This window comes from Schistocerca nitens, chromosome 2 (assembly GCF_023898315.1).
Source record: "Schistocerca nitens isolate TAMUIC-IGC-003100 chromosome 2, iqSchNite1.1, whole genome shotgun sequence".
Classification (NCBI taxonomy): Eukaryota; Metazoa; Arthropoda; class Insecta; order Orthoptera; family Acrididae; genus Schistocerca; species Schistocerca nitens.
In genome coordinates this window covers 1,050,986,923-1,051,007,250 of record NC_064615.1, presented here as the reverse complement: position 1 = coordinate 1,051,007,250, position 20,328 = coordinate 1,050,986,923, and the positions used below count along the sequence as shown (strand labels likewise).

The 20,328-nt window shown below is 42.5% G+C and overlaps 1 protein-coding gene across 1 annotated transcript in view; it reads left to right on the top strand.

Annotated features, from left to right (window-relative positions):
* LOC126234777 (chymotrypsin-like elastase family member 1) overlaps positions 1-20,328 on the top strand; it is a 65,563-nt gene that overhangs the window by 9,898 nt on the left and 35,337 nt on the right. Inside the window, exon 3 of the mRNA XM_049943526.1 lies at positions 8,121-8,251. Within this exon, the coding sequence (XP_049799483.1) occupies positions 8,121-8,251 (131 nt within the window). The remainder of the gene's footprint in view (positions 1-8,120; positions 8,252-20,328) is intronic.

Sequence of the window (20,328 nt, the reverse complement as noted above, 5' to 3'; positions counted from 1 at the left end):
CTTCCACCACCTGATTGAACGTATGCCTGCGAAGCGGAAGCTATCATCAAGGCTAAGAGTGCACAAATCCCATACTGAATTCCAGCATTGCCGGTGGATGGCGTCACGAATTTGTAAGTCATTTTTAGCCAGGTGTCCAGTACAGATACGTTCGATCATATAGGGTAAGTTGAACCTACTTCCAATAGCGGAACGACACCAGTATACGAGAGTTACGGATGCTGACCAATCATAGAACTTGTGTTTTTGTACATCAGGTGTATTTTTATAATGAACGAAATACAGGGGATTTAAGCCAGGCGTCAGTTAAGGGACACTGGCCAGATGTTTTCAAAGGCAGGAGAACACAGGCGTCATGTGTTGCAACAGATGGGCCTGTAAAGGAGAGCTGTGAAATGAGGATTAGTCAATTTCATGTGGAGGACTTATGAAGCTATAGTCCAAATAAAATTGATTAACGGTTAACATTTGTCACTTGCCTCTGCAGTGTTGCCACATCAGCTGCCGATTACCGGTCGATTATAGGCGGCACACCGTAAGAGGGTGAGTCACATTACAAATTATTTTAATGTTTAACGCGGAGCAATGTTGCAAGCGGCGGCCGCGGAGTGTGTTGGAAATACGAGCTCTGTTGACAGCTGCTTTTTGGTGACCAATGACTGAACTGCGGCTGATAACGCTTTTTGTAGCCCTGAATTTTAAACTCATGTCCTAACTTAACTGCAACCTCGTGATATTCAATGTATGCAAGATAACGGTGGTCAGCAATATGTGGCAGAAATAAAATCACTATCACTTTCAAGGCTATTAAAACAAACCTTTATGAGAAAACTGAAGACATAAAAATTTCTGTTTCAGCGCTAAAAGCAAACTGTAATTTCTCGCTGTCATTGTTTACCTGAAAGTATCCATATAGTGGTTTCACTTGCTGCTGGGTTACCAATGTTACCAACCAATGAGCAATCATGGTTGGCACTTGGTTGACGATTATAGGCGGCACAGTCACATTCATAGGTGACAGGAGAAAAATAAGAGCAAACAAAAAAGTAAATGATGCCAACCAATGAGCAATCATGGTTGGCACTTGGTTGACGATTATAGGCGGCACAGTCACATTCATAGGTGACAGGAGAAAAATAAGAGCAAACAAAAAAGTAAATGATGCGGCAAAGTATTAGAAATAAAAAACACACCTAACAAATTCATTGAATAAAAATACCCGTAATAATCAAACTATTTTCAGTAGATTCAGAATTAAAAAGTTTATGTACATTTGATGATATTCAGACTTATGACCTTCTACACCTCGTATTTATACGCTACCACTGCACTACATCACTAAATGTACATCTACATCATTAAACTACAATTCACAATTAAATACCTGACAGAGGTTTTATCGAACCTCGTATTTATACGCCAACCACTGCACTACATCACTAGATATACATCTACATGATTAATCTACATTTCACAATTAAGTTCCTGGCAGAGGGTTTACCGACCGATCATCAAGCTGTTTCTCTGTTGTTCTCCTCCCGGATAGCACGGGAGAAACGATCAATTAAATCTTTCTGTGTGAACTCTGATTTCTCTTTCTTATTATAATGGTCATTTCTCATTATTTAGGTGAGCGCAAACAAATTATTTTCACTGTCGGAGAAGATTCTGCGGCAACAGAAAACATCTGTGCTTTAATGACTACCACCATAGTTCTCGTATTATCCATGGTGCTCTCACCCGTATTTCGCGACAATACAAAGCGAGCTGCCCTTATTTTTCCTATGTATCCCGCCAGTACCGTCTGATGAGGATTCCATACCGTACAGCAGTACTCCAGAAGAGGATGGACAAGCAATTTCTGTGTGATCTTCCAATAAACTGCAGTCTTTGCTTTTCTTTACCCATAACATTATCTATGAGATCGTTCCAGTTTAAGTTATTCGTAACTGTTATCACTAAGAATCTAGTTGAATTTATGTCCTTCAGATTTGTGTGATCAATCGTGTAACCTAAACGTAGCGAATTTTTCGTATTACTCATATGTATGACTCCACACTGTTCATTTTTTATAGTGAACTGTCGCGTTTCGCACCACACAGGTATCTTGTCTGAATCACTTTGCGAATGATTTTGATTATTTGGTGACTTCACAAGACGGTAAATGTCAGCATCATCTGCTAACATACTAAGAGTGCCGTTAACATTGTCTGGTTATGTAGATTAGGAACAGCAGAGGGCAAACCAGACATCTTTGGGGTACTTCTGTTTCACTCGATGACTTTCCGCCAACTATTACAACCTGTGATCTTTCTGAAGGAAATCACGAATCCAGTCGCTCAAGTGAGTCAATAGTCCATAAGCACGCAGTCTGATTAGAATTAGCTTGAGAGGAGCAGTATCGAAAATCTTCTGGAAATCTAAAAACATGGAATCAGTCTGACATTCCCTGTACATTGCATTAATTACTTCGAGAGAATAAACAGCTAGTAGTGTTACACAGGAATGGTATTTTCTAAATCCGTGTTTCTCAATAAATCGTTTTCTTAGAGATAATTCATAATGATTATCACAATACTTATTTCAAAATTCTACCGCAAATCGAAGTTAGTTATATGGGTCAGTAAATCAGTGGATTACCGCTATTAACATTTCTTGAGTATTGGCGTGAACTTTGGAGCCTTCCAGTCTTTAGATATGTATCTTTCGACGTGCGATGGCTGTATATGACTGTTAAGTATGGAGCTATGGTATCAGCATAATCTGAAAGGAATCTGACTGGTACACGATTTGAACCGGAGGCCTTGCCTTTCTTAAGTGATTTAGACTTTTGCCCTACGCCTAGGAAAGCTACTGAGTTATTGATGTTTACTTCGTTTTCTTTGTTAAATGAACTCCGGAGAACCATGTTCAGTAGCTCTGCTTTGTGACGCTGTCATTAGTAACATCACTATTGTTATCGCGCACTGAAGGTATTGATTGTCTCTTACCGCTGATGCTATTTACATACGACCAGAATCTCTCTGGGTTTTCTGTAAGATTTCGAGACACGATTTCCATGTGTAAACTATTAAAAGCGTCTCGAATTGAAGTTCGCGCTAATTTCGAGCTTCTGTAAAGCTTTGCCGATCTTGTGACTTTTGTGTTCCTTCAAATTTGGCACGCTTCATTTGTTGATTCTGCAACGGTGTTCGGGACTGTGTTGTGTACCATGGGGGATCAGTACCATCTCTTGTTAATTTAGATGGTACATATCTCCAAATTGCCTTCGATACTATTCCTTTGAATTTAACGCACGGCTGGTCTACGCTTACATAGATTCGAAGGAGTGGAGAATGTTTTTAGGTGTCATGCGAATTTTTACCAGCTTTTTTAAATAGAAGAATTTTATTTTAATTTTGATGGGTCTAGATGTTAAGGTTTTCAGTCTCACTATAACAATCTCGTAGTCACTAATGCTTCCTGTTGCTTCCTATTTGCTCAGGATTATTTGTCGCTAAGAGGTCAAGTATGTTTCCGCAACCATTTACACCTCGAGTGCACTCCTGGATTAATAGCTCAAAATAAGTTTCCGAGAAAGCATTCAGTACCATTTCGGATTAAGTATTATGTCTATGATGGGCTTTGAACATGTACACTGCGTAACGCTGTAATATTTATGACTCTGGTGACCCACTCGAAACGGTGAATTGCAGTCTTCTGAAATTCGGCTTCACGCAATGTCGTGCGAATCTTTCTGATGTAAGCCGATCTCTGTGATTACAATAACTGTATACGTGACGCTCACTTGTGCGGTGCTGTGTGGTTAGTGCTGTGTATGAAACGCTTGTAAATCATCAGCACCATAGTGTGTGTGTGTGTGTGTGTGTGTGTGTGTGTGTGTGTGTGAGTGTGTGTGTGTGTGTGTGTGCGCGCGCGCGCTTGTGTGTGTGGGGGGGGGGGGGAGGGGGAAGTGGTGGGTGAGTGTTGTTTTTGGTGTGGTTATCATGTGCGATGAAATAAGAAATAAAAGTGCTAGCCTCAGGATTCTGGATCCAAACACATTGCAAAAGAAGGAGGGCAAGGAGAAGTGAACTGACCAATTATTATGGCAGCTTGGCAACGGCGAACGGTCACGGCATTCACATTGAGCGCTCTGATTACAGCTGCGATGTTCCGCTTTTTCCAGGTCGACAACACATTACCAAGTAATTTATTAACTTTTACTTTTAAGGTAATTTACAGCAATAGAAATTAATAAGAAGACTAATCGCCGTCCGAAACCTGAACCGGGAATTCGACAGTCTGCAACGCATAACTTGAGGAGCATGTCGCAAGACTCGATTTAGTGCGTCGCTAGGCCGGTTCGCGCTAGAGTTAGAGAATAGCAACATTGACATTGTATCACATCACGACTAATTTTTGTACAATACACACTGCCTGACAAAAAAAATGTTAAGCACCCAGATGCGAAAGAGGAAATTACTGAAACTTTACAGGTTGAAGGGATATGTGATTTTATTTGTTATTATAAAAGCGAGTCAGATTTACAAACGACATGGCAGTATGGACCCCCGTTTCAGAAAGATATTGCATTCCTCTGGAATGTATGCATGCACTGATTCGGTTGCGAATGGTGTCATGTAGGCATTGTATCCTTTGCTGAGACAGATGGCCCCCGACTGTTGTCAGTGGTCTTTGATATCGTGGATGCTGGCACTAGAAGGGACCTTATGTCCGAGCCGGTTCCACAAATGTTCTGTTGGCGACAGTTCTGGAGCTCTTGCTGATCACGAGGGTATCGCAACATAACGGACACAGTTCAGAGAGACTCGTGCCATGTGCCATGTGCCCCACTTGAAAATGGCACCGCGATAATGTGGCATGAGGTGACACCTGAGGAAGCAGGATGTCGGTGACGTACCTTTGAGTCGTCAGAGTTCCCTCAATCACAACCAGACGTCTCTACACCATGTCACCTCTCTAATACAGGGTGTTTCAAAACTAATGATCTGATTTTGGATGAGAATAATTACGAAATATGTGATGTGACACCAAAATAATGAGTGCTGTCGAAACAGGCGTGGCCTAGAGCTTTAGAAAATCGCCGTTATATGTCAGTCAATGCGTCTCCTCAGTTAGCAGTCAGTTAGAAGCAAGACGGTGTCCGCTCAACCGTAGGCGTTTTGTGTACTGCAGCTTGCAAAGAGTGAGTCAGTGATTTCGGTCCGGAGTGTTTTCCGTCGGTGTTTTGCCGCTGATCCGCCTGTATCCAAAAACATCCGTCGTTGGTATCACCAATTTGAATAGACAGGATGCTTGTAGAAGCTAAGAGTCTAAGTCGATCTTGCACTTATGATGACATGGTGGAAGGAATTCGGCGAAGGTTTGAGCGGAGTCCACGAAAGTCTACTCGACGTGCAAGCAGCGAACTGCCAATGCCTCATATGACTTTTTGGCAAGTATTAAGGCGTCGTCTGGTTTATAAATCATAGAGACTAAAACTTTCTGTCGGCGATTAAAGGAAAGGGGTTGACTTCAGCAATACTCTATTAGATGGCATGAAATTCAACACGTTTGTATCATATTTAATTTTCAGTGATGAAGCAGCATTTCATGTTGGCCGTAAAATAAATGAACATAATGTGCACATATGGGGATTCCACAGCTCTCATGACATTATTGAGCACGAAAGAGACACAGCTAAAGCGAACATTTTGGTGACATTTCTCGTGAAAAAGTGTATGGTCCCTTCTGTTTTGAAGCAAATGCAGTGACTGGAATGATCTGTCTTCAAAGGCTGCAGAATTGGCTTTTTCTGAAACTTCAGGAAGACTCCAATGACTTAATTTTCCGTTCTGAAGCGCCTTGTCACTGTTGGCGCGGCTCCCCACGTCGGGTGTCCGAGTCCTCCCTCGGCTGTGGGTGTGTGTGTTGTCCTTAGCGTGAGTTAGTTTAAGTTACATTAAGTAGTGAGTAAGCCTAGGGACCGATGACCTCAGCAGTTTGGTCCAATAGGAACTTACCACCAACACCAAACTTAATCGTCCAACATAATGGAGCTCCACCACACTGCCACAACGACGTACGTCAGTTTCTCAACGACATTCTACCTCAGCAGCACGGGACCCGAGACACTGCCCTGCATTCGTGGTCTACAAGATCGCCATGCAATTTTTTCGCCCGGGGATATGAGAAGGAAAGTGTATTCATCTCCCATTTACCTGTTGGCAGGGTGAAGAGCAGAGTAGCAGCTGCCATAACTTTTATAAAAGTATATACCTATAGTGTGTAAAGTTTATGACAGATTTAGGTATCGTCTAGATGTTGTTCGTGCTGCTGCTGGTGGACACATAGGGCATTTGTAATAGCTTATATATAACCTTAAGAATTTTCGAGTATTTTACAATTCACTCCACGTCTGTACAATGTTTTTATCAATAAATATGTAGCTTTGAAATCGACTCGTTGTTTTTAAACACCCTGTATATTATTAGACTGTTGCCCATCCCTAGATTCCAGCAATGCTCTCCGACCGCGATTCTGTGCCCTGAAAGCAATGCTGCACCATTCAACAGCAGTCCACGCTTCCCAGCCATGGCATCACTCCATACTCAGCCGTCTGTGTTGTGGTATTAACGGCAGTGTAGGTTCAAATGGCTCTGAGGACTATGGGACTTAACTTCTGTCATCAGTCCCCTAGAACTTAGAACTACTTAAACCTAACTGACCTAAGGACATCACGCACACCAATGCCCGAGGCAGGATTCGAACCTGCGACCGTAGCGGTCACGCGGTTTCAGACTGAAGCGCCCAGAACCGCACGGCCACCCCGGCCGGTCCCAGTGTAGGCATGGGACGTTAATCCAAAGTGTGGCTGCTGATGGTCTCTGACCAATAGTTGAGGATGACACAGAATGTATAAAACATTCTCGGAATTCTCGCCATGTCAGTTCAAGATAAAGCATCGAGCTTTCGACGATTTCCACCATCGTCATCGACAGGAGCAACTGACTGTCAAAATCGCTGTTGTGCTGGCCTTATATAGTCCAAAGAGGACGTGATTGGTCGGCAGTTACGTCATACTGTCACAGATGGTACCACAGACGTTGACACCATCTGCGACAGTATGACGTAACTACTGATCAATCAGAGGCCCTGTTTGCGCTATAGAGGGCCACCACAGCAGCGGTTTTGACAGTTGCCTCACAAATCTGAATACTGCATAATAGGACCAGGATGGAAAAAAAGGTGCAAACAGGCCTTGAAGGCCCAACGGTACAGACTGGAGGCCGTGACATCCTCAGCTTGAGGTATCACAGTATACGGATACAGAGGGGCGTGGTCGTTTTCAGTTTTAGTAACCAGTGCTACTACTTCTCAATCAAGTAGCTCCTGAGCTGGCATCACAAGGGCTGGGTGCACCCCGCTTGCCAACAGCACTCGGCAGACCTGGATGGGGTCCCATCCAAGTGCTAGCCAAGCCCGATACCACTTAACTTCGGTAATCTGACAGGAAACGGTGTTACCACTGCGGTAGCACCGTTGGCTGGCAAAATGAATACACACAATGAAATCCCTTTCAAACTCTTTCAGAAACTGGCCAGCACTGTTTCACACGAGTATGTGGCATCTCTATGTACTTCCCAGTGATCATCCAACGTCTGACTATACTCGTACCTCTTATATGCTTTACCAGGCCTGGTAACAACATTAAGTAAAAACAACACTAATGTACTCTGGCGGCTGCTCGACTTGTCACGTAGAATTGTAACTCTCACAATTTCCATAGCCGCCGATGGTGTGTACGTGTACTAAGCTACACTGACAACCGACCATGTCGTCTGGGTGCTTCACTTTCTTTGTCAGGCAATGGATACAACAGGCGCGATGATCACCGTCGGAAAAGGAGAGCTTCGTACATGTTTCCCAGTTCAGTAGTTGGCTGGCTAAAATGGTTAAAAATTAATGGCATCCCATTTCATTATTTAAGACGGTAAAGTCATAAACCCCAGCCAGTCAACACGTCCATGATGGGTACGTTCCTGCTGTAGCCTCCAAATTTGGGCAGCACCTCTAAATGACACTGTAACTACTTGCTTCTGTAAACAATGAGAATTAAAAATTCTTATAAATTTCAGGGGAGGCTCCATTCATCGTGTCGCTGCAGCTACTGCTGGGCGAACGCCTCTACCACAACTGCGGCGGCAGCATCATCACAACCACAGCCGTGCTCACGGCCGCCCACTGCACCTCCGACCTGCAGGTTGTGGTATGTCACGTGTCACGTGATTGTCTTAAGTGTACCAGATCAAAACGCGAGACTAGCGGGACTGCTCGCCTGCATACTGCAGGGGACATTTTCTTTGGATACAAAAATGAATGATTACATGAGACACAGTTGTCGATAAAGCATGTGGCAGATTTTGGTTCATTTCTTTGACGCTGGGAAAATGGAGTCTAGAAAGGAGATTCCGTATAGTAACCTCACGTAACCCATACTAAAACAGTACTCAGGTATACCAATATCTATTAATACAAACGGGAAGTAGTGAAAGAACACCGTCTGAACTCAAGTATCTGGAAGCCCCTATGTAACTTGCCACTTTACATCACAAGAGGCGGACCCGCCGATGTAAGAAGACACGGCAAATATTGTTAGCAGATTGGGTCAAGTCAGGAGACCTCAGTGACTGAACGTAGGCTAGGCATTGTGTGTCACCTGAGCCACAAATCTATTAGTAACATACCAATCCTTCTGAAGCTCCTCAAGGTGACTGTTAGTCGTGTGATTTTGCAACGGAAATGCGAAAGTGAAGCCGTAGCTAAATGAAGATCAGGCGGTAAACGTCGTCTACTGACAGGTAGGAACCGTCGAGCGTTAGAGAGGGTGCATTAGAGAGGGCTGTTGGAAAATATCGCATCAAATCAGCGGAAGGGGTTATTCACTAGTTTCAAAGTCCTGCGAGCAAGTCAGCTAGCAGAAACACTGTGCGTAAGGAGAAAAAAATAGTGGGTTACAATAGTCGAGCAGTTCCATGAAAGCAACACATGTCTAGAGTCAGTGCTAAGCGACGTTTGGATTGGTCTAAATAGTCACGCCACTGGACAGTGATTGAAAAAGAATGGTTTGGTGTCATTTTTCATGCTGTACTGTGTGTTAATCCGATGGAAGAGTTTTGCTGCATAGTGTAACCGCGCGGTTTGAGGCTCCATGTCACGGTCTGCGCGGCTCCTCCCGCCGGAGATTCGAGTCGTCCGTCGGTCATGGGTGTGTGTGTTGTCCTTAGCATAAGTTAGTTTAAGTTACATTAAGTAGTATGTAAGCATAGGGACCGATGACCTCAGATGTTTGGTCCCTTAGGAATTCACACGCATATGAACATTTGAAGAGTTTGGGTTTGGCGTATGTCTGACAAAAAGTTACCTGCCATTCTATGTAGTGCGAAGAGTTACATACACAACTAAATCTACATGGATACTCTGCACATCGCACTTAAGTGCCTGGCAGAGGGTTCATCGAACCACTTTCACAATAACTCTCTATTGTCCCAGACTCGAACAGTTCGCGGAAAGAAGGGGCACTTATATCTTTCCGTGCAAGCTCTGATCTCCGATTTTTTTTATTATGATTACGTTTCTCCCTCTGTAGGTCGATGTCAACAAAATATTTACGTATTAGGAGGAGAAAGTTGGAAATTCAAATTTCGTGAGAAGATTCCGCCGTAACGAAGAACGCCTTTCTTTTAAAGATATCCACCCCAAATCCCGTATCATGTCAGTGATACTCTCTCCCCTATATCTCGATAATATGAAAGTGCTGCTCTTCTTTGAACTTTCTCTATGTACTGCGTTAATCCTATCTCATTATGATCCCATATAGCGCAGTAGTACTCCAAACGAGGACGGACAAGTGTAATGCAGGCAGTCTCTTTAGCAGGTCTGTTGCCTCTTCTGAGTGCTTTGCCAATGAAATGCAGTATTTGGTTCGCCTTCCCCACAACGTTTTCTACGTGTTCCTTCCAATTCCTAGGTATTTAGTTGCTCTTACGGCTTGCAAAAAATGGTTCAAATGGCTCTGAGCACTATGGGACTCAACTTCTGAGGTCATTAGTCCCCTAGGACTTAGAACTAGTTAAACCTAACTAACCTAAGGACATCACAAACATCCATGCCCGAGGCAGGATTCGAACCTGCGACCGTAGCGGTCTTGCGGTTCCAGACTGCAGCGCAGCGCCTTTACGGCTTGCACTTACAGCCGTTAGATTTAACTTATTTATCATGTAACAGAAGTTTAAAGGATACCTTTTAGCGCTCTTGTGGCTGACCTCAAACTTTTAATTTTTAGGTTCAACTGTCAGTTTTCAGACGATACAGCTACAGTTTCTAAACCGTTTCGTAATTTGTTTTGAGCTTCTGATGAATTTACTAGGCGATACAAAACAGCACCATTTGCAAACAACCTAAGACGTCTCCTTACATTGTCACCTACATCGTTTATACAGTTAGTAACAACAGAGGGCCTATGTAAATAGCTTGGGGAATGCCATAAATCACCTTTAATTTACTCAACGTTTCCGGTCACACAACTGAGACGATATTCCATTAGCAAGCAATTTGCTACAAGCCGCTTGTGAGATACAGTGTAAAAAGTCTTCTGAAAATCTAGAAATACGGAAACAATTTGAAATCCCTTGTCAACAGCACTAATACATGGTGCGAGTGAAGAGCTAGTTGTGTTTCACAAGAACGATGTTTTCTAAATCCGTGTTGAGTGTTTGTCAATGGACCGTTCTCTTCGCGGTAATTCTTAATGTTCTAACACAATACATGTTCCAAAATTCTGCTGCATATTGTCGTTCTTCCGTGGATTAGTTACACTTTCTTAAGATTTTTTCCTATGAATCACAGTCCAGCACGTGATTTTCCTACCATTTGTTTTATGTGGTCGTTCTACTTAATGTGTCTCAGGATAGTTACTCCTAGATATCTTACGGTAGACAATGTTTTTGGTAGTATGTTATCACCGCTGTAGGTGTACAGTAGTGAATTTCTTCTCCCATGTAAGCGCACCGTGTTACATATTATATTTACGTTCAGGGTCAACTGCAAGTCCGTGGACCAATTGTCAATCGTCTGAAGGGCATCACAGTCCCCTTGTGTTTCTACCTTCCTGCAGACAACTGCCTAATCTGTGAGTACCCTTACGGGCCTTCGGAATCCAACGCTAGTTTGCTGCATAATGAGCTTTGCTTTCATTAGAAAGTTTGCTTTACCACTGCAATTTTCCACTCGCCCGGATGTCATCATGCTCACCAAATATCTAAACTGTGCAACCTGTTCACTTTCACTTTCATTCGGTTTCATTTTCATATCTTCTTTGCCACATAATCTCATCATCTTAGTTTTCTTTGTGTTTATTTTCATTCCGCACTCTTTCAGTCCTTCTTCAAGTATGGACAATATTCACTAAAGAGATTTTGCTAAGTCCAAAAGTAAGCTTGAGGACGGATTTCAGCTAAATAATGAAAGTCAATTTACAAATTTTGCAACCCCCCCAATTCGTACCAAACCTCCACAAAATCATTGTTTAGCCGGTGAATCCGTAGACGGTGGCATAAGTGGCGTACAGTATAACTGCCTACGCTTTCCCAAGCAAGTTTTGCGATTATTAAGCCAGCACGTCCTTCAACTGACTTAGTCAGCCACCGCTTAGGAATTGTTCCTACCTGTAGTGTGGAAACGCTCTTCGAAGTTTTATGTCTCCTTGTAAACCCGTAGCAGCGCCGTTGGATTATGAAAGAGCAATAGTACTGTGAATGTTTTACGTAATAAAGCGGGAAGAAGTTTATTTTTTGTGAAAATAGTTTCAACACTTGATGACGTTACGGTGCGTTTGTTTAACAAACGCCGTAAAATGAACTTGTTCACACTGATCAGAAACCAACTATTAACGGAACGAAACCATGGTCTACCGCATGACAAGATCAAATGGCATCGCATTGACGGGTCAGGACTATGGCGTCCAGTGCATAACTTGAGCGTACAGACTGTGTAGTTCGTATAAGATCGTACATCCTCGGTTGTGCCGAAGTTATTAGTTTCTTTATTAATATTAGCGTTTCCTGGCATTGTAAAATAACTTAAAGATAGTATTTATGGCTCGTAGCCTCCTCCTAACGCCTGAGTGACGAAAGACAACTTTTGTTAGCAAACATTTCTTAATAATCACAATCAGTGTCAGTGACGGCTAGTGAGTATGCATTTTCAGTGTTGACAAATTTTTAGATTCAGATAGATTTGAGAGCCGGCCGCGGTGGTCTAGCGGTTCTAGGCGCTCAGTCCGGAACCGCGCAACTGCTACGGTCGCAGGTTCGAATCCTGCCTCGGACATGGATGTGTGTGATGTCCTTAGGTTAGTTAGGTTTAAGTAGTTCTAAGTTCTAGGGGACTGATGACCTAAGATGTTAAGTCCCATAGTGCTCAGAGCCATTTTTTATGAGATTTGAGAGTGTGAAATTAATAGCATCTGCGTATAACAGTTATACTTATCAACAATCTTATACAACTACAGCGACTGCGAATAATACTAACATTAATGGTGATAATAATAATAATAATAAGATGCATAACTTATCTGTCAAAACAAACAATAGTTTTTATGGAATTTTGTTGCTTTGTGCATAACTAAGTACAGTTAAGGGTTGGTTGGTTGTTTTGGGGAAGGAGACCAGACAGTGAGGTCATCGGTCTCATCGGATTAGGGAAGAACGGGGAAGGAAGTCGGCAGTGCCCTTTGAAAAGACCCATCCCGGCATTTGCCTGGAGCGATTTAGGGAAATCAAGGAGAACCTAAATCAGGATGGCCGGACGCGAGATTGAACCGTCGTCCTCCCGAATGCGAGTCCAGTGTCTAACCACTGCGCCACCTCGCTCGGTCTACAGTTTAGGGCAATAGCGAAATAATGTGTAGGCTTTCGCAACTCCCCATTTCGCATTTTTGTGTAAGTGAAAGTTTTGGTGTTTTTCCATTTTTTTCAGACGAATGTACACGATCCCGAAGAGATATTAGTCCACTAATTTACTTCGGGGATGAAAATCAAATATTCTTACGCCGCACCCACACAGCAAGTTGTGCCGTCTGTAGACTTTTTTTGTTAAATGCTCGCTTGTGGTCACGCTTATTTGATTTCGTCAGTGTCTCAATCAAAGGAACTATTTTTGCGGCTAACTTTCCCTTGTGAGCTAATTTTCTGTTCCCAGAATGAAATTTTCACTCTTCAGTGGAGTGTGCGCTAGTATGAAACTTCCTGGCAAATTAAAACTGTGTGCCGGACCGAGATTCGAACTCCGGACCTTTGTCGTTCGCGGGTAAGTTCTCTGGCGACTGTTTAGTACAATTTATTCCTGTTTTCATGCGTGAACAGCGTTCAGTTTTTGACGGGCAAGCACGACTCGCGATCTGTCCTCAGAGGTTTACTTTCCTGTTAGCATTTAAAATAGACTCAACGTAGGAACAATGAGAGGTCCAAGATTAACAAGTGCAATATATAGCGAATGTGAACAGCCGTGCTGTCGTGGGTAAGTGGTCACTGTGACATCAACAAATAAGCGGGTGTGAACTATGTTACAACAAAGGAATTCGAGAGTCGGAACTTCCAAAACGGAACGCAACTTCAAAAACGTTAGAAACATTTATTTTGACTGAGTACAGAGAAACTGTGTGATTGAGAAACTGTTGTGTTCATTTGTTGCAGCTTTTGTGACCAACTATTATGTTTCCATCATTTTCTTGTGAATGATTGCATTCACATTCATACGAACACCCAAATCGGGCAAGGAGGCATGTCTCACTCACTTACCAGGTGTGTCGGTAACAGATTGGTATCACAGGATAGACGTATTGTCACTAATGCCATGTATGACGCACCAGACGTGTTTCCCGGTGGAGGATACGATTGACTTGTCGCCTTGTTATCAATCGTTTGCGGTTCCCATTTGAAATCCACTTAATTTCTGCTGCTAATAGAGTAGTTGTGCAGAATCAGCGGTCATTATGTCTTACACCCTGCCGTTGCAGACGGACGTTACATCACCGCACAGAAACAAATTTCATTACAGTGAAAAACAAAAATGGGTCAATGCAGTTTCGAACTCGGCTTGCAGCCATGGAAGTTCAACGTCATAATCACTGAACTACGATGATATTCGCCTGTGAGGTTGCTCTATACTGCACACGTTGTTGGACTGTTCACTGTTCCTTATTATTCTTCATTTTTCATAGTTCAGTACACCTTCTTCCTATTTTCATGCTTCATTTGACCTGTGTTCCTGTGTTCCGTTTCAGGAGGGCTGTTCTCTAGGGCTATTCACTGGGTTGTTCACTGGACCCTTTTACCACTAAATCTGGAAATCTGGAAATCTGGGGGGGGGGGGGGGGGGCAGAGGTGTCATGGGAGTTCACCTTGTCAGCGCCTCAAGTGGATTACTGTATGATGAAAAGCATAACTTACTATACTACAGCTCATTCAGAAACCTACAAAATAACTTTACTATGAGTAGAACTTGAACATGTACTGACATCCTATCTAATTTTACTACAGTATATAGTGATTAAATTAGCATGTCTGAGGAGTGCGCTATCATGTAGCAGTATTTATGTCTAGCGAACAGGGATGAAATTCTGACGCAGTGTGCTACCATCTGGTGTCACTGATGTAAACTTCTAGTTGTGTGTCAAGGTCTAACTGTGCACAACGTGGACCGCGTACGTTTTTGATCAAATTCGTATGCATTTGGCCCATAAGGCGATTACGTCAAGCGAGTTGCGAATGCACAAAAGCTCCTTAAAACGTAAGTAACTGAAGGTGTGCTCAAGTCCCTGTTGCCACGTTTCACGTAGTCTAGAGGAGCAGTAGCGCGGTAGTGAGGTATCTTTCACATTGTGGCATGTATGTTACGTTTAACAGAGGTTTTTTTCTTACACAGCAGACACCACTGATCAATGTACTTTCCCTACGTATCTCTTCGCTGACGTCACGAGTGATTTTCGCTGTGGCATCTCATCCCACTGTCTCGGAAAACAACAGGTGGCCAACCACCTCTGCTAGCCAGCGTGGGAACTTGCTGCTCAATCCTTGATACGTACATACTGCAGTGCTGATACGCCCACTTCACATATTATGTGAAATAACAAAACTGGAAATAAAATGCGCTCTTACGTGCAGATAAGGGATTCCTTACAAGTTCGTAGAACCGCAACCAACCACGGATCTTAGGAATCGCAAAAACTATATCAGACTATGTACAGAGCGCATAGCGGAATGTAAGTTCTTTTGTAGCATTCGATTCGCGAATGGAGTGGGAAGAAACACTAACATGTGATACAATGAAAAATACTCTGCGTCATAGTCTTCATAATGGTTTCTAGATCAGAACAGAATCGATACATTATATATCTTATTGAAAGGATAGTTTTAATTTGATAGGGACGCTAAGATTGGGTAGCGTACATAGGAAACCAACCCAACATCGGCATACTTCAGTGGTTTGTAGAGATAGTCTAGAGGAACAGACTGAGGATAGGAACGTCGTCCAAAGACTGAACAGAGGCCAACGCCTCCCGTTGCGACTCCCTGCCGTCAGGAAACCCTTACGGCAATAAAGTTTAGTTTTTTTACGGTGGCGGACCATACGCTTAACCTCCAGCAATGGACCAGACAGTATTCTGAGCGCTGGACGGCGTCGAACGCGTCTGCACCAGTCACAACAACATTTTATAGGCTGGTAAGCGCAATGGCAACAGTTTTCAACGTAACAGATGGCATTTGCCGCAGCAAGAATAGAATCTTGGCAAGGGTTTCCCTCAACCCTCTCTAGGTTCGCAGGATGAAGTTTCTCAACAGGTGTAACTATGCTCAGTTTTTTCCTCGAGATGCCTTTCACAACTCCTTGACGTTCGTCGTTTACATTTTTTTATTCCCCGAGTAGTTTGAAAGCCATACAATACAATCTTCAGTATAAGTCTTGATTCATTGATGGTTACCTTTTACTGTGACGCATCTGGAGTAATATGACGTTCTTCCTGGCAAACAAAACGGATTCCACAAAGAGGAACCGCTCTTCACACAGGAAACGCTCTTCACACAGGAACTTCTAAGCATCAAAGGTAGCAAACCTGAATCATTTTTCCACCCCCTTCAATCCCAAAGCCCTTAGATTCTGAACCATCCTGACGCCCACTAAAATAAGTAATGGGATATGGTAAAACCAAGCCTATCTTGTGACACTATTCTAACCTTCTTGATCGGCGAACACAGTACATCACTGTGCATAGAGAGTCATCCGCAGATGCACGGATAATTTTCATTGTCTCTCGCGGAAGTATAACGTTAGTCATTTATAACGTTTTGCAGGTAATGTATCAAAGTGTTGTTGTAATGTATTAAAGTGTTCTTCAACAATAACTGTAATAATCTTAAGTCGAAATTTGAGAAAAAGAAATCAACAACAAAATGGAAACGTAGATTTATATGACGCTCTGTACTTCACAAAATGTAAAAATGTATTAGTCAGTAATTACATGATCAGAGATTCGCAATTGAATATATAATGATCCGCAAAGTAGACAGGTAGTTACTTAATTAGTTAGTTAGTTACATGTTCCATACATCATTTCAATGATTCTATTATCCAGATGAAAGGAGTCAATTTACAGGATGTGTATTTGAGATTAGTCATAACATTGCCGAACACATTATTTTTAAAAGAATTAATCACTCTTGATCGCAAAATATATTTTTTTAAATATTTTATTTTAATGGTTATCAGTTTCAATCTCCAAGTTGATCATCAGACCTTTACATGTCTCAGTAGGCGGTGCGCTAGCAAACCGAGCGGTGCACGAACGTATATCAAGAGACTCACTCATCGAATGTCCCTCCGATCAACTTCTCTATATACAACCGAGGGAGACATATAATGGTCTAACGATCGTCGAGATTGAAACAGATAACCATTAAAATACAGTATTTAAAAATATTTTTTTGCGATCAAGACTGATTGTTTCTTTTGAATTTCAATACTGGTCGCTGGGTTTCCAATAACGTCATTAAAAATCGTATTTTATTAGAGCAACTGTTAGACGTTTTATGTTATTGGGGAAATGATCCAAAATTTTTGTTGCTTTATACTGAACTCCTTTTTGAGCCACTGACACCTCTAATAATGGGTAATAAAGGTAACTTTCCTCTAGTGTTGTAGGTAGGAACATCAATATTCATTTAAAATTGTGATGGATTACTTATTACGAATTTGTTAGTGACTATAGAACAGCGTGCTGAAAATTAATGTCACCGAATGTTTTACGTGAAACCTATTAACGCTTTTTAATAAAACAAACGTGATTAACATTCTACATGCTTATTATTCCTATTTATATATTTATTTCTCAATATAGTTACCATGGCGACGAACACGAGATACCAATTTGTTCATACCGTCACTCCTGGATGCCTGACTTTGTTGACGAATCCACACTATCACTTATGCTTGCATCGCATTATCAGCCTCAAATTGAAGTAGTGGAAGGTGTTCTTTAAGTTCTGGGAACAGATGAAAATTAGATGAGGGCATGTCGGAGCTGTACGGAGGGTGATCGGTGACAGTTAACCCAAAGCATCGGATTGTTGCAGCTGTCGCAGCCTTTGTATGTGACCTGGAGTTGTCATGTCGAGGGAGAGAGCGCTCCATATGTGGACGAACTCTTCTAATTGGAAATCAGCTTACAGCACGCTGTTTCTCACGCAACGTCATTGTAAGGTTGCACCCCAGCAAGTTACACGCTACTGTTCGAACTCCTCTAGCGGCAGCAGGCTGTAATTATGCGGAAATGAAGAATAAAGATGTAGAACGCTAGTTTGTTTAAAAATTTCGGATGTAAATTTAGCTATCCCTTCTGCTTTATATGCTCTTGTCTTCCAAAGCTCTTTTACATTCCAGTTCCAATATTGGAGTCTATCTCTTCCCTATCGACTCTTGTTTCTTCTCGCACGTCATGAGAGACGTCCTCCCCTCACAGAGGCCTTCAGCCTACTCTTTCCACCTATCCGCTCTCTATATTTAACAGTGGAATTCCCACTGCAGTCTTAACGTTATCGCCCATGCTTTTAATTTCACCGAGCGTTTTTTCGACTTTTCTACACACTAAACCAGTCCTTCCTACGATCATTTCTTTTCCGATTTCGTCAAATATTTTATGGAGCCATTTCGCCTTAGGTTCGTTGGATTTCCTATTTTTTTCATTCCTGACTTGTATTCCTGCATCTTCCTGAAATTTTTTTTGTGCGTCCTTCATTTGTCCCTCAGCTGAAATATTTCTTCGGTTACCAACGGTTTCCTCATAGTTACCTGGCTAGTACCTACGTTTTCGTTTCCGGCTTCTGTGATTGCTCTTTTCAGAGATGTCCATTCCCCTTGAACTGATCTGCCTACGGTGCTATTCATTATCGCAATATCTGCAACCTCAGAGAACTTCACAGATATTCACTCATTCCTTACTATTTCAGTATTCCACTTATTTATGGATTCATTTTTCCTCACTAGCACTTTTTTACTTCAGCCTACTCTTCAAATTACTAAATTGTGACTTGAGTCAGCCTCTGCTCCTGGGTACGCCTTACAATCCATTATCTCATTTCGAAATCTCTGTCTGACCATGATGTAATCTAACTGAAACCTTCTGTATTTCCGGCCCTTTTGCAAGTATATCTCCTCATGTTGCGATTCTTGAACAGAGTATTCGCTAATATTAGCTGAAATTTTTTGCAGAATACAATTAGTCTTTCTCCTTTTCCTTTCCTACTGTAAACCCACAATCTCTCGTAACCGTTTCCTCTGCTCCTTCCTCAACAACTGCGTTCCAGTGACCTATAACTATTAGATTTTCGTCTCATTTTTCGTACTGTATTATCCTTTCAATATCCTCATACACTTTCTCTGTCTCTTCATCTTCAGCTTGCGACGTCGGCATGCATACCTGAACTATCCTCAGCGGTGTTGGTTTGCTGTCGATTCTGATAAGAACAAGCCTATCACTGAACTGTCCAAATTAACATACTCTCTGCCCTACCTTTCACTCATAACGACTCGTACCACTGTTAGATACACCATTTTCTGCTGCTGTTGATATTGCCCCTTAGTCATCGGACCAGAAATCCTTGTCTTCTTTCCATTTCATTTCGCTGACCTCTGCTGTATCCAGGTTGAGCCTTACCATTTCCCTTTTCAGATTTCCTAGCTTCCCTACCACTTCAAGCTTCTGACATTCCACGCCCCGACACGTAGAAGGTTATCCTTTCGTTGGTTGTTCCATCTTTTTCTCATGGTTCCTTCGCCTTGGCAGTCCCCTCCCCGAGATCCGAGTGAGGGACTATTTCGGAATCTGTTCCCAGTGGAGAGATCATCGTGGCACTTTTTCAATTACATCCTACATGTCATGCGGATACACATCATGTGTCTTTTACGCTCTGGTATCTATTGCCTCCTGCATCCTCATGCCGTTGACCATTGCTGATTCTTCTGCCTTTCAGGGGCAGTTCCCCGACACAAGGGTAAGACAGTGCCCTGAAACTCTGCCCGCTCCTTCATCCGAGACCGAAGACGTTTTAATTTCTACTCAAAGACGTTATTCTTAGACCATGGTAGCGATATAAGCGTTGAAATGTCACTGATAGATCTGTACTCCGATGACTTCGAATGAGTAATACACGTTAGGAGTCAATGGGCTCTGCTGACCGACCCGTTCACCTGTTACTGCTTTAATGCAGACAGCACAATACTCTTTTCTATTCATGTGGGTCGCCTCTCGTGAAGTTTAGTGTTCAGTTGTACATTACACAGGTGTGTCAGCTACTTTTGATAAGACGCCGATGGGTCCCTGTGTCTATCCACCACCTATCGCCAACACAAAGCAGTGAGTTCCCCGGTGCAACTACTCTTTTCGGCTACTTTCTCCTACCTTTTCTGACCCTGAACGGATTCCAGTTCTCTGTCCTAGTAACAAATTCTTCGACGTTGATTACTGCCTAAAGCTAACGCTAAACAACAAGTAAATGAATTTTCGTTTAAAAACTATTTCTAGTTATTGCAAACAATATTTCCGTGCGCATCAAAATGTCGCTTCGTACATGTAATGAAAAAGGAAGTCCTCCGTTATGTGTGGAAAACTATCGTGAACGCCGCAACTGAAGAACAGAAATCGAGAATCGTGGCAACGAGATTAAACATATATTGTGACAGCTCCAACGGCATTCGAACGCAAGCATCGGTGACCTTTAGCAAACTATACGA